This window comes from Lepidochelys kempii, chromosome 2 (genome assembly GCF_965140265.1).
Source record: "Lepidochelys kempii isolate rLepKem1 chromosome 2, rLepKem1.hap2, whole genome shotgun sequence".
Taxonomy (NCBI): domain Eukaryota; kingdom Metazoa; phylum Chordata; order Testudines; family Cheloniidae; genus Lepidochelys; species Lepidochelys kempii.
This window is the reverse complement of record NC_133257.1, coordinates 60,380,641-60,395,520: the sequence shown is the minus strand read 5'-3', so window position 1 is coordinate 60,395,520 and position 14,880 is coordinate 60,380,641. Positions and strand designations below refer to the sequence as shown.

At 41.6% G+C, this 14,880-nt stretch overlaps 1 protein-coding gene across 15 annotated transcripts in view; it reads left to right on the top strand.

The window, feature by feature from the left end:
* C2H8orf34 (chromosome 2 C8orf34 homolog) overlaps positions 1-14,880 on the top strand; it is a 394,188-nt gene that overhangs the window by 203,732 nt on the left and 175,576 nt on the right. For all 15 annotated transcript variants that reach the window (XR_012157172.1, XR_012157171.1, XM_073330923.1 and 12 more), the window contains exon 11: positions 10,438-10,558. Coding sequence is in view for 13 of the 15 variants with exons in the window: in XM_073330923.1 (XP_073187024.1) it covers positions 10,438-10,558 (121 nt within the window). In the remaining 2 variants the exon portion in view is untranslated. The remainder of the gene's footprint in view (positions 1-10,437; positions 10,559-14,880) is intronic.

Here is a 14,880-nt window from a genome sequence, read left to right as displayed (position 1 = left end):
ACTACAAGATTCATCTCTGCAGTGGTTTAGCAGTGTGGCTGACTGGGTTCAGCACAGCTCAAAGGACTCACAAGTGAGAGGTGGTGGTAAATTCCTCCACAGGTTTAATATGCAGCAGGTTATAAAATCCCCAAACCATTACTCCCAGACTGCTGCGCTGGGCATCACAAAATGGGGAAGAGATGGCCAGCCCTCTGTGGAGATAGAGGTGGTTAGGGACTATTTAGAAAAGCTGGACGTGCTCAAGTCCATGGGGCCGGACGAGTTGCATCTGAGAGTGCTGAAGGAATTGGCGGCTGTGATTGCAGAGCCACTGGCCATTATCTTTGAAAACTCGTGGCGAACCGGGGAAGTCCCGGATGACTGGAAAAAGGCTAATGTAGTGCCAATCTTTAAAAAAGGGAAGAAGGAGGATCCTGGGAACTACAGGCCAGTCAGCCTCACCTCAGTCCCTGGAAAAATCATGGAGCAGGTCCTCAAAGAATCAATCCTGAAGCACTTGCACGAGAGGAAGGTGATCAGGAACAGCCAGCATGGATTCACCAAGGGAAGGTCATGCCTGACTAATCTAATCGCCTTTTATGATGAGATTACTGGTTCTGTGAATGAAGGGAAAGCAGTGGATGTATTGTTTCTTGACTTTAGCAAAGCTTTTGACACGGTCTCCCACAGTATTCTTGTCAGCAAGTTAAGGAAGTATGGGCTGGATGAATGCACTATAAGGTGGGTAGAAAGCTGGCTAGATTGTCGGGCTCAACGGGTAGTGATCAATGGCTCCATGTCTAGTTGGCAGCCGGTATCAAGTGGAGTGCCCCAAGGGTCGGTCCTAGGGCCGGTTTTGTTCAATATCTTCATAAATGATCTGGAGGATGCTGTGGATTGCACTCTCAGCAAATTTGCGGATGATACTAAACTGGGAGGAGTGGTAGATACGCTGGAGGGCAGGGATAGGATACAGAAGGACCTAGACAAATTGGAGGATTGGGCCAAAAGAAATCTGATGAGGTTCAATAAGGATAAGTGCAGGGTCCTGCACTTAGGACGGAAGAACCCAATGCACAGCTACAAACTAGGGACCGAATGGCTAGGCAGCAGTTCTGCGGAAAAGGACCTAGGGGTGACAGTGGACGAGAAGCTGGATATGAGTCAGCAGTGTGCCCTTGTTGCCAAGAAGGCCAATGGCATTTTGGGATGTATAAGTAGGGGCATAGCGAGCAGATCGAGGGACTTGATCGTCCCCCTCTATTCGACATTGGTGAGGCCTCATCTGGAGTACTGTGTCCAGTTTTGGGCCCCACACTACAAGAAGGATGTGGATAAATTGGAGAGAGTACAGCGAAGGGCAACAAAAATGATTAGGGGTCTAGAACACATGACTTATGAGGAGATGCTGAGGGAGCTGGGATTGTTTAGCCTGCAGAAGAGAAGAATGAGGGGGGATTTGATAGCTGCTTTCAACTACCTGAAAGGGGGTTCCAAAGAGGATGGCTCTAGACTGTTCTCAATGGTAGCAGATGACAGAACAAGGAGTAATGGTCTCAAGTTGCAGTGGGGGAGGTTTAGATTGGATATTAGGAAAAACTTTTTCACTAAGAGGGTGGTGAAACACTGGAATGCGTTACCTAGGGAGGTGGTAGAATCTCCTTCCTTAGAAGTTTTTAAGGTCAGGCTTGACAAAGCCCTGGCTGGGATGATTTAACTGGGAATTGGTCCTGCTTCGAGCAGGGGGTTGGACTAGATGACCTTCAGGGGTCCCTTCCAACCCTGATATTCTATGATTCTATGATTACTCCTTGGTTTGAGGACACAGTTCAGGGAGTACGGGGTCCCCAAAACATATTCCCTGACTGACTAGCTAAAAGATGGTGCACTCTCAAACTCCATGAATGATCCTCAGGTTCAGAGATGACTCTGGACTCCTCAGTCACTGCAGAGGGGCTGATCTCTGCTGGCAGGGATCCTCTTCAGACAGGAATCAGGTGGCTTCGATCCCAGGATTTCTCCTCACCACAAAGGGGTGCAGGGCTCAAGGTGCAGATTACAGAACTGTACTAAAATCCAAACTGTAGTCTCCTAGCCCAGCATCCAGACACACACACAGCAGGCAGCAGCCTCGAACTAGCAAACAGCTCAGAACTGACCATGTGGTGACTGGTCTCACCTAGGGAGCTGGAGGCTAACTCAGCCTGGCTGGGGAAGTTTCCCAGCAAAACTCTACAAACTGGGAATCATCAAGGGAGAAGGAAAAGCCCAGCTGAGGCATATTGCTTTCAGGTCCCTTGAGGCCATTTCTCCGGGGGAATCCTGCATGCAGGCCTGGGACTCATCAGCTCCCCTCACAGCCCGTCCTGCCCTTGCCCTGGCTGGCTCCAGACTGACTCAAATGTGGCTTTCCTGAACTCCCTGGGAGTTTGCAGTGGCTCCCTCTCCCTACCAGGGACAGTGTGCCTCTCCCTGAGCTGCCAGCAGACAGAGCCCCAGGAATCTAGGTAATCTCCTTGCGGGTTACACTCCCATACCATTGGTCTCCAATAATACCAGCTAAATAGGATGTTCATGTTTTTTCATGCCTGCCAGCATTTGGGTGCTCAGTGCTTGAATTTCCTTTTCTTTTGTCAATTATTTTAGAGACTGGGAATTCAATTCTGCAACTCATGTGCTGCCCTGACTGGAGCCATGTGGAACTCAGGTAGCCAGCAGGCTGAATGTCACCTCTTGCTGAAAGTGCCTGTCACGGTTCCTCCCCCACTCTGAACTCTAGGGTACAGATGTGGGGACCTGCATGAAAAACCTCCTAAGCTTATCTTTACCAGCTTAGGTCAAAACTTCCCCAAGGTACAAAATATTACATCCGTTATCCTTGGACTGGCCACTACCACCACCAAACTAATACTGGTTACTGGGGAAGAGCTGTTTGGACGCGTCCTTCCCCCCAAAATACTTCCCAAAACCTTGCACCCCACTTCCTGGACAAGGTTTGGTAAAAAGCCTCACCAATTTGCCTAGGTGACTACAGACCCAGACCCTTGGATCTTAAGAACAATGAACAATCCTCCCAACACTTGCACCCCCCCTTTCCTGGGAAATGTTGGATAAAAAGCCTCACCAATTTGCATAGGTGACCACAGACCCAAACCCTTGGATCTGAGAACAATGAAAAAGCATTCAGTTTTCTTACAAGAAGACTTTTAATACAAATAGAAGTAAATAGAAATAAAGAAATCCCCCCTGTAAAATCAGGATGGTAGATATCTTACAGGGTAATTAGATTCAAAAACATAGAGAACCCCTCTAGGCAAAACCTTAAGTTACAAAAAAGATACACAGACAGAAATAGTTATTCTATTCAGCACAATTCTTTTCTCAGCCATTTAAAGAAATCATAATCTAACACATACCTAGCTAGATTACTTACTAAAAGTTCTAAGACTCCATTCCTGTTCTGTCCCTGGCCAAGACGACTACAGACAGACCCAGACCCTTTGTTTCTCTCCCTCCTCCCAGCTTTTGAAAGTATCTTGTCTCCTCATTGGTCATTTTGGTCAGGTGCCAGCGAGGTTACCTTTAGCTTCTTAACCCTTTACAGGTGAGAGGAGCTTTCCCCTGGCCAGGAGGGATTTCAAAGGGGTTTACCCTTCCCTTTATATTTATGACAGCCCTGTGGAGCTTAGAAGCTTGGCAGTGTCCTGACTCTGTTGAAAATTCCCTGAGGAGCTAAAAGACTGTAGGGTATGGGCACCTCAGTGATAATACCTTGAGAAGCTTATGTCTGGGTGTCCTGGCTGCTTGCCATTAAATAATCTGCTGATTTTAGGAGTTTAAGAGTCCATGCCTCTCAGTTTACCCTCACTTTCAGCTGCTCTGCAAAGCTTAAACTGCAGCCATGCATGCTTTGTAAAGAATGTAATCACCCATGCACACTGTTAAGACTGTGCATTACTCCAATGCATATTTTCAAAAGCACCTGTCCTCAGTGTCCCCTTGTCTTTATCAGTACCATACATATCTCAAAACCACCATAACTGCTTCACCTGAAATTTAAGACACTTCAGGTTTAGTTTTGCAGAAATTATTGAGGTGTCATAATCAGGTATTATAATGTAAAGCTGGTTACAACCTTAACTATGAAGAGACTACTGTCTCTCCATAATGCAGGATTGGAGCATGTCTGACTGAGGGCTTGTCTATAGGAACACTTAATTGATGGCAAACTGGAGTGTAAATCTGTCCTGCACTGGCCTGTGTGCACTAACTGTCCATGTGGACTCTGCTGCCACACACTAAAATTTCCCTAGGTGGCTTTCGTCTACTCCCGTTTCAAAGCAAGGTGGGTAAAAGCACTATATATATATATATATATATATATATATATAATACTAATACCTGGTTGGTCATCTTGCTGAGAGAATAATTTATTTAATATATATAAATAAATAAATTAAATAAATATACACATTATTCTCTCAGCAAAATGACCAACCATGTATTATTATTTTATCCTGATTTGTTAATAATTAAATCACACTGTGTTTTAATATCATGAGTTTTAATATCATCATATCAAAGAGCTGCAGGAGACACATTAAAGAACCTCAATCTGAGCATCACTGCTATATTTTGATCCAGTTGAATGGTATTAGGAGAAATATCATCTCATGTTATCCTACCACTAGATTTCCAAGGCATGCCCAGTTCTAGAAGAGAACTAAAGGCCTAGTCCTTCAGCTCCAAGAGGTCCTACTGAGGTCAATGGAGGTTGTGAGGGTGCTTAGCATCTCTGAGGAGACATTCAGCATTTTGCAGGATTAGCCATATAATCGGAAGGGTGGGTGCATCCCTAGCCCCAAATAATTTTAATTTAAAAAGCCTCAAGATTTTTTAAAAATTTAATTTTAAATTAAAGTTTCCAAACATTCTCTTTTTTTAAATTTAATTTTAAATGTAGGAAGGGCTACTCTTTTGCCAGTGATGATCCTAGTTTTAAGACTTTAATATTTTTGGCAACACAAATCCAAGATTTCCACCCCAAAATAACAAAGATTAAAAGACAGCCTGAATCATCATGAAATCAATCTTCTGCTTACATTTCACATACTGAAGCATGGGTAGTTCCTTGGTGCCCATGTATTTTATTTCTGCAAATAAAAAGCTAGTCATAATTTAGCTCAAACCTCAGTGTCGAACGGACTAGCTCAACTTTTTTTTTTTATTGTATGTTTGGTATACAATGTGCTGGCAGGCTGCCATGCAGAGCGGAAAGCTTGTAATTTCAATTACATGGTATTTCAAGTAGAACGGGTCCTAATGTTGAAGATAGAGATTAGAGGTGGTTGCCAATATGCAACAAAGCTTTGAGGAGGATTATTATTTTTAAATTACCTTAATAACCAAGTTGACTAGCTCACCCTGTGTGCTTGAGCAGATTGTGGAAACTGAAAGATTAAACAGTTGGTGAACTTTAATAGAAAAGTGAAAGTTGTGTGAAAAACCTTCATGTGATATTGTGCAGAAAGATTAGCTACTTGAATAACAACCATCCTTCTTACCTTCCTGGTCAGGATTAATCACATTTGCACATTCACAGATAATTTGTTGAAAAATGGAATTATTTGACTGTATTTGGAGGCATCTGTGACAAATGTTTTTATTTAAGCTTAATTTTATATGAATTGGCAAATTGCATATGAGAAAGTTTATGAGTGTTTTTCTTTGTTGTGGTATTAGTTCCTGAAGCTTCCAGTAAAATTTTCACTTAATGAACAAAAATATGCATAACATAAAGTTCAATGAAAAATTATTTATATTTCCAACTTGTCGGGAATTAATTACTAATTCAATCCTAGGCAAATTCTAATATTTTTGCATTTTCCATTTAAATACCTTGGTTTTATTGCAACCAGACAGTTCCACTTGAAATTTTCTTTATCTTTTATTTGTCTTCTATACTGTTATCCTCAGTCTAAAATTACGCATTGCAAGCTGCTCTTGGAGCCAATTGTTCTTGACTGCAGGGAAGCTGTCAATCAAAGGCAGGCTACCTCCACATCTTAAAATCTCTTCTTATTCTATGAATTCATAGGGGATGCTGTGGTCTATAATTAAAAATATACTCCCTGAAAATCACATGTTAAACTCCTCTATATTTCTGATAAAAGGCATTCTTAAAAGATGAGGGAATGCTTTCTGCTGGAAGCCAGCTTCTCCTCTTGGAGTGTCCTACATTGTTCTGGTAAAGCATGTTATATTAGAGGTTGAGAATTCTTAGGCCTTGATCCTGGCATCAGATCACTACACCTGAGCAGAACTCCATAGATATCTGTGGGACTTCACATATGTAGATTGAATTGCAGGATCAGAACCTTAATGTGTATCATATTTCTTCCAACAGGAATATCATCAATGACTTTTGGCACCAAGCTAATGTGGTGCTAAAGTCTGAAGCATGTACTATGACTGAAGCATCTACTACGACTCTTGCTAACATGAGCAATTTGTAACTATAGCAGATTTCCCCTAACCCCCTCCAGCCCCACTAAATTACAATATTCTTCAAAAATGCAATGAATTAGTTAAGGCCTTGATTAAATTTTGGCCTCTTCCTTTGTATTTGTTGGCTAAGTGGTCTAACTAAAGAATACCAAAATAAATAGATTGTATGTGAAGACATAATGAAGATGTGGAAAAAACCTTAGCAAAATACTGCCATATGGCTGACCTTAAAAGTTGGCACATCTCTTGACAATATTGCTTTAACATTTTTCTGATGCTATATTACATCACCATGCCTTGGTTCAAAGTTGGTGAATGGGGCCCAATGTGATTTCCATAAGTAAAAATGACAAGGATGTTCTTTCAGTAATTTCCTTGTATTGAGATGTAAAACTCCTTGTTAATGTAAACATCCATTTGTAAAATGTAATGAAACATTAAACATAAGGCATAGGTTGGAACCATAATGGCAAAGAAGATATTAAATAAACTAAAAACACCAACATTTATATCCAACACAGACCAAACCTACCAGGTTGAAAGGAATAAGTGGGATCTACCATTGTCACTGTTGATTAAAATTTGAATGAACTGAAGTTGTAATGTTTGCACAGAAATAATCTGGAGTATGTTTTTAAGGAGATCAAGAGGTTAGTTGGCTCCACTATTGTTATGCTTCAGAGTAAAGTTATGCTATGATTGCAAGTTTGTATTGGTCCGCTTGTACTATACCTGGCCAAAAGTTCTGTAAAGTGGCACAGGGAGGTGTAAATTACACCTTGCTACACCAGCAAAAGTGCCTTGCAACCCTGAGGGTTTATCTTAATTTACATAGTGTTATTGCTGCCATCTGCCCTAAGGCTTTCTGTGAGGGGGGAGGGGCAGCTTTAAATCATGCTAGAGCCACATACAGTCTCCAGTGGTTTAGCAGCATTTAAGAGGATGCTGCCACTGTGGTCATGCCCCCTTTTCTAGGCATCACCATCCACTTTTCAGGCCATGCTGGCTCCTCAACATATGGAACTGGAACAGCTGTGTGCTGGGAACACTAGGGACCTTTAGCAGGGTTTACACTAGTGCAAACTCTGAAGTGAATGTGGCCCTCAAAATATAAATCATTTCCATTCAAAGGGTTTATGGAAAATTGTTATCCCAGCTCTGCCTCCTAAATGATTGAAACCTACTTTGGTATGTCCCTGAAATGCACAGCATCAGAGAACGCTCACAAGAGTCACAACATTTTATTATCATAATAACCTTTGGCTTATTTGTGCTGGTTTTCATTCTCATTCATATCGTTATCAAATGAATGTATTTATATGGTGCTATTTATGTTCATGGTTATTTACAATGTTTGTCACTAAATTTCAAATATTCAGTGCCTCGTGTACTTGGTAAGTAATGATGCAGTATTGCTTTGGCCTTTGGCACATTATGGCCTGACTGGTAGTTACTGATATTGGTGGTGTTGCATATACTGTAGATCAGTGGTTCCCAAACTTGTTCCGATGCTTGTTCAGGGAAAGCCCCTGGCGGGCTGGTCTGGTTTGTTTACCTGCCGTGCCCGCAGGTTCGGCCGATGGCGGCTCCCAGTGGCTGTGGTTCGCTGCTCCAGGCCAATGGGGGCTGTGGGAAGCGGCAGCCAGCACAAGCGGCCGAACAAGTTTAGTAACCACTGCTCTAGATCTTTCCGTCAAAACATGACAAAGTATAACACCGACAGACCCTGGTCGTCGTCGGGCGGGATCAAATCTGGGGCCTCTGGAGCTTAGTGCATGAGCCTCTACCGCATGAGCGGAAAGCCAACTGGCTGTTAGCTAAAGCTGTAGAGCAGACTCATTTAACTCTCTCTAAGTGGTCTCGGTACCATTAGATGGGACAGAACACCACACCCAGAAGGTATGTGGGTTGCAAAAACATTTGATAAACTGATCACAAACCGGGGGATAGATTCTACCCTCATTTATTTCATTAACTTCACTGGCAGTTGAAGGCATATGTTGATGGAAGAATTTGGATAAATGAAAATGTGTATGGGTATATAGTGAATGCATGGAAATATATGGGTGTATATTTTTTAAGTCATGCATATTGCTATCGTTTATATATCTACTCACATAAATTGTGTATGTCTTCATGTAGGAGTCTCTGTGCATAATTGTATGACTCTCTATAGTTACAAAGACATATGCAGTGTGTGTGTGTCTTTCTGTACATACATAAACATACACAAACATATACATGGACATTTATATAAGGAAAATGTATCTAAATACTCAATAATAAAACTATAACATAGGGCCACATTCTGATCCCTTTCCCCACAATGAACAAGACACTTACTAGCTCCCTATGCCTTGGGTAGTACCATTGCTTTTAATTGAACTGCTCATAAAATAAGGTGTTATTCAACAGAACTAAAAATATTGTAATCTGGCCCTAAATAACTATGGTCTTGATCCTTCAAACACTGATTCGTGTGAGTAATTCCATGCATGTGGATAGTCCTAATGAGTTCATTGGGTCTGATGCTGAGAACTCACAGCTGCCACTGAAGTTGCAGATGCTCAAAACCTCTCAGGATCAGGACCAGTGGGGGCTATTCATATGTCTGAAATTAGCAGAATCAGATCTACATTTGTATAGTTTAAGGTCTTCTCCAGATATTCTACTTTGCCACTTGGGACCAAATAGGAATAATGTTAATTAAAATGGGAGTGCTATGGAAGCAAATTTGAAAACTGAAAATGGTACCATCATTCAAAAAATCGCATCACTAAATAAATATGCCAATTAAAATCTTGAACAGCTTTGATAGTGTTGATTTATATGATTTAATATATGGCCAGTTTCTCTTTCCTGTGCAAATCTGGACCTTAAAATTTTAGATTTTTCTTTATCAGCATAGCATTCTAAAGTTGTATGGTCAAATCTAGCAAAGAATTTATGCTTCACAAGAGTCGGATACTTAAAAGGTGGTGTTCATTGTTTTGAATAGATCTGAAATAATATAAAATATTCTGTATAACAGTGTATTTTGAAGAATTATATTTATTTCTTGTGAAAATAGCAAAGGTGACTACAGTACATACAACTAGTTTTTACTGTTTAAAAAAACACTAGGTCTTCGGATGAAATATTTTTGGCAATGTAATAAAGTAAACTCTATGTTCTGATATGTTTTTAATTAATCTTTTTGCTCATTGTTTTTATGACTAAGACCTGAACATCTGGTCATATGTTTTAGTTTATCTCAAACAAACAGATAAAAAACCTATCAAGTTTATCTCCATAGTTTTATGTTTTTGAAGACATTTTTTAAAAGCATGTTGAACAGTTCCAAAAACCTGAAGGTAACTGAATATCACAGTGTGCAATAGTCGAATGACTGGGTAGGTATTTTGCCTGCCAAGATCCCTTCCAAATGGCATATAATGCTGCCATGATTTAGTTACCTTTCCTGACAGGAAGACTTCTTGCAATGATACAACAGCATTGGAAATGTTGGTCAGGAAATGCAGAGATATTTCCAGAAGTGCTGCTTTTCAGAGATATTGGGCCACATTTTATGTTGATTTAAAGTGAGTGCAATCCCACTAAAGTCAATGGGACTACGCAGCATGTAAATCATTGCAGAATTTGGTCTGATAATGCTGCCTCAATTTGAGCACCAGTTTCGATGCAGGTATATCTTTGCTTTAAACTACTAGATATTTTTAATCTAATCCATCTCTTACCCATTTGTACCTTAAAATAAATAGTGTTTCACAATGAATATTTTTATATAAAGCCAACATTTTTATTAATTGCACTTTAAACTTTAAAGCGCCATTTAATTACCTAAATTAGGAGAACATATCATTCCAACTTTCTTTTAATACTTTAGATATAAATGTAAAACTACATTTAAAGATTCTAGTTTTCCCCTTTCTTTTTACCTGCATTTAGTATCAACCTGTTTGGGACGTGGATGTCATGTATGCCAGAAACGGAGGGTCTCCAAGCCAGAAACTCCTGAAAGACTCCCTAGCCGCAAAAGAACTGCAGACCATGGAAAAACATCTAGCTGGTGCGTATACGGACAAGGAATTAGGAAACACCAAACCCTACTCACTCAAGTAACCCCACTGAAATCAGTTGGACTAATCATGTGTGTAAGGAGAGGAAACATTGGCTGAGACACTGACAAAAGTGGATGAGAAATTGAACTGTAACCTCTCTTTCTGTTCGTTTGCTATTTAGTTGAACAGGGGGGAAAAGACATTTATTTGAAGCCAAAGATTTTAAACTTGACTGTGTATGGTAAGGTAATTAAAAAACTATCCTGACAATTTCATTACATATTTATTCCCATAGCTCAGTCAGACCTCAGGTGGTAGTGAATTATTGTTGCTAGACCTCCAGGGTATAAATCTTCCAAAAGACTTCAGCAGACCAGTGTATTAATAAAGCATTGGCCTGAGGGATGAGCCAGCCAGGACTCTGTGAGATTTAATGGGAGTTCCGGTTGATGAGGATTAGGGCCATTGTGTGTAATAGAATCTCGGCTACAGTAGTGATAGTGGTAATTTTTTAAAGAATACAGTAAAGTAAACCAAAGTTTGGGTAAAAGTATTTTCATTGTTTCTTGAAAAATGTACTGGGAAATTTAGAATACAGTTTCCTCTTTTTTTCATTGTAATGAGTATTTTCTTGCTTCAGCTTTAAATATTTGATAAATGATTCAAAACATACACCCCTTCAGTTGTAGAATAAATCCAATTTACTCTGGATTATTGGTTAAATTAAACAATGAATAACAGGAAAATATTTTTGCAGTATGCATCCTTTTAAAGGGCACACATAGGGCCCTGCAGGCCTCTTATATATGTGCTGCATGTCATAGATTCATAGATACTAAGGTCAGAAGGGACCATTATTGATCATCTAGTCTGACCTCCTGCAAAACGCAGGCCACAGAATCTCACCCACCCACTCCTGCGAAAAACCTCTCACGTATGTCTGAGCTATTGAAGTCCTCGTGACCGCACCATAGAAAATAATAAGCCTGTCTTTTAACAAATGTGACATTGGAGGCATGAAGATGTGGCACAGGCACAAAAAGGTAAGTTATGATATAAACCTAATTTCAGATCACTTTTTTCTTAGAAACCACTTGGCTGCTTCTGCAGTTTAGATGTGAAGAAATAAATACAGGCATCCTGATCTTAGGGGTGAGGAGTTCCTGAATTCTAATCCCAGCTGTTTAACTGATCTACTGTGTAGCCCTGGGCAATTCAATTACATACCTGCCTCCATTCCCCCCTCTGTAAATTGTACAATACCAGCCGCAGAGGGCCGTTGTGAGGGGAGGGTTAGTTAATTAGTGACTGAGCGTGCTAAGGACTAAGAGTTTTTATTTGGACATTTCCAAGTATTAACAGATCAGGAAAACTATTGTGTTGAATTTTATCCTATTGTGAGCAAAATGTTGCTTTGCAGATCTGCTAAGACTTGATTTTCATATTTCATAGATTGTAAAGCTGGAAGGCACCACTGTGATCAGCTAGTGTGATCTCCCAAATAGCACAGGTCATAGGACTTCCCTGAATTAACTTTGACTTTGAGGGTCTTGTCTTCTTGGGCCAAATCTTGAGAAACTTAATCAGGGCCAGATTGTACTAAACAAGTATGCAAGGTAGAGAGAGGGAGCTATGAGCTTCTCCACTACTCTTTTCCCAAGTCCCCTGTACCGGGACAGAGTCCTTGTACTCAGTGGTAACAAGAATTCTATATAGCTATTCCTACTTTCAAGACTGGCTTCTGTGAAGGCACTGGGGAAGGCCCTGGCAAGGACATAGCCCTCTAACCTCAGTGGCCAGCAGAGCAGAGTTGCTGCACTTCCCCAATGCTCTGGGAGCCATTGTAGCTGGGGCTGAAGCAGAATAGGGTATTATGACTTTATAGTTTTAAACTAACCTTGTCTCTCTACTGGCCCAGGTGATATCACACAAAGCGTTTACTCTTTGTAGCCCTGGACTTGAGTAAGCAAATGTGAAAATCCCTACAAAGGGTTGGAATTTGCATTTGTTTAATCCAAATATCTGACACCTATAGAGGTCCTTAGCCTAATTAACTACCCTCCCTCCCACTATACCTGCATTTAGCCTGTCTCATTTTTTTGAGAAGCCTAAAAGCTTAGCATTCCTTTCATTGAACTTCTAGGTGCAGCCAGGGAGCCCATTTAGCAACATTTGGGACGGTTGGTATGCCTGCTTTCCCCCATGATAACTTATCCCAGGAGGTTTCCTTGCCGTCATGATAGCCAGAGTGCCCAGAAGGCCCTTTCTGCAAATTCTTGGGGCATCTTACCTTTCTGTAAACTTTTGGGGTTGAAAGCAAGCCTGCTCCTTCCCACACTTATTGGGGGCTGACTTGGTGTAGCAATCAAAGTTAGCTCTGCCCAAATTTGTCAGTGCGCGTGGTCTGATGACCACTCACCCATGCCTTTGTGGAACTGTGGAATCTAGAACTCTTCCCCTTGTTCCTGCTGCTTCTGGTGATTTGATAATGTACCATTGACATGGCTTCAGGCTGAGCTGCATGTTAGACCTCTCTTTTTGTCTCTCTCAAGTGCATCTCTTAGGTGACAGGCCTGGCTTCCAGCATCTTTCTCAAGGGTCGACCATGCAATTCAGCTACTTTGGGACTGGACTCCAGGTGGCAGCCTCTCTGATTCCTGACCCTGTTAATATGACAGGCCCACCTGTGTCTAGCTCCTGTAAGCATGTTTCCTCCTAGAGTCTGTAACAGCAGCTGCTTAAAGTAGCTCAAAAACAGTTTTCCTCAAAACAAAACATTATGTATTCACCCAAAAGGTACAAAACATGCAGAGCAAAGAGTTAAAACAAACAAAGAAAAACAGAAAAGACCTATGTACCTATTTTTCCTTACCTAGGCTTTAATCTTACCTTGCAAGCTTTGGTAAGTTCCATTCAACCCAGTTACTCCCACCTCTCAGTTGGGAGAGGCAGTCTGCTTGCTTCAGTTTGTCTCATTCTCAGTGTCTCTGTCAGCATCTTCTCCCTCAGCAGCTGCTGACAGCCCACTCAATCCCCCTTCTTCCATAGGCAAGCATTGTCAAGATTTTAATACCCTCTTTGATCCTAGGCTTAGGTCTGGGAAGGTCTAATCATTTCCCCATTGTTTCCTCAAGGACCCTTAGTATTTTCTGGGCCAGACCTTATCTTTTGCCCGTGTTTCATATCCTGTTTCCTCCCCCCCCCAACAGCCTCCTTTGATTTAACTCCTTGCAGTCTGTCAGGATAATATCAAACAGGCAAACAGGTAAAGCTAATGTACTCAATGCTTTTTTTGCCTCTGTCTTCACGAACAAGGTCAGCTCCCAGACTGCTGTGCTGGGCATCACAACATGGGGAATAGATGGACAGCCCTCTGTGGAGAAAGAGGTGGTTAGGGACTATTTAGAAAAACTGGACGTGCTCAAGTCCATGGGGCCGGATGAGTTGCATCCGAGAGTGCTAAAGGAACTGGCGGCTGTGATTGCAGAGCCATTGGCCATTATCTTTGAAAACTCGTGGCGAACGGGGGAAGTCCCGGATGACTGGAAAAAGGCTAATGTAGTACCAATCTTTAAAAAAGGGAAGAAGGAGGATCCTGGGAACTACAGGCCAGTAAGCCTCACTTCAGTCCCTGGAAAAATCATGGAGCAGGTCCTCAAAGAATCAATCCTGAAGCACTTACATGAGAGGAAAGTGATCAGGAACAGTCAGCATGGATTCACCAAGGGAAGGTCATGCCTGACTAATCTAATCGCCTTCTATGATGAGATTACTGGTTCTGTGGATGAAGGGAAAGCAGTGGATGTATTGTATCTTGACTTTAGCAAAGCTTTTGACACGGTCTCCCACAGTATTCTTGTCAGCAATTTAAGGAAATATGGGCTGGATGAATGCACTATAAGGTGGGTAGAAAGTTGGCTAGATTGTCGGGCTCACCGGGTAGTGATCAATGGCTCCATGTCTAGTTGGCAGCCGGTGTCAAGTGGAGTGCCCCAGGGGTCGGTCCTAGGGCCGGTTTTGTTCAATATCTTCATAAATGATCTGGAGGATACTGTGGATTGCACTCTCAGCAAATTTGCGGATGATACTAAACTGGGAGGAGTGGTAGATACGCTGGAGGGCAGGGATAGGATACAGAGGGACCTAGACAAATTGGAGGATTGGGCCAAAAGAAATCTGATGAGGTTCAATAAGGATAAGTGTAGGGTTCTGTACTTAGGACGGAAGAACCCACTGCACAGCTACAGACTAGGGACCGAATGGCTAGGCAGCAGTTCTGCGGAAAAGGACCTAGGGGTGACAGTGGATGAGAAGCTGGATATGAGTCAGC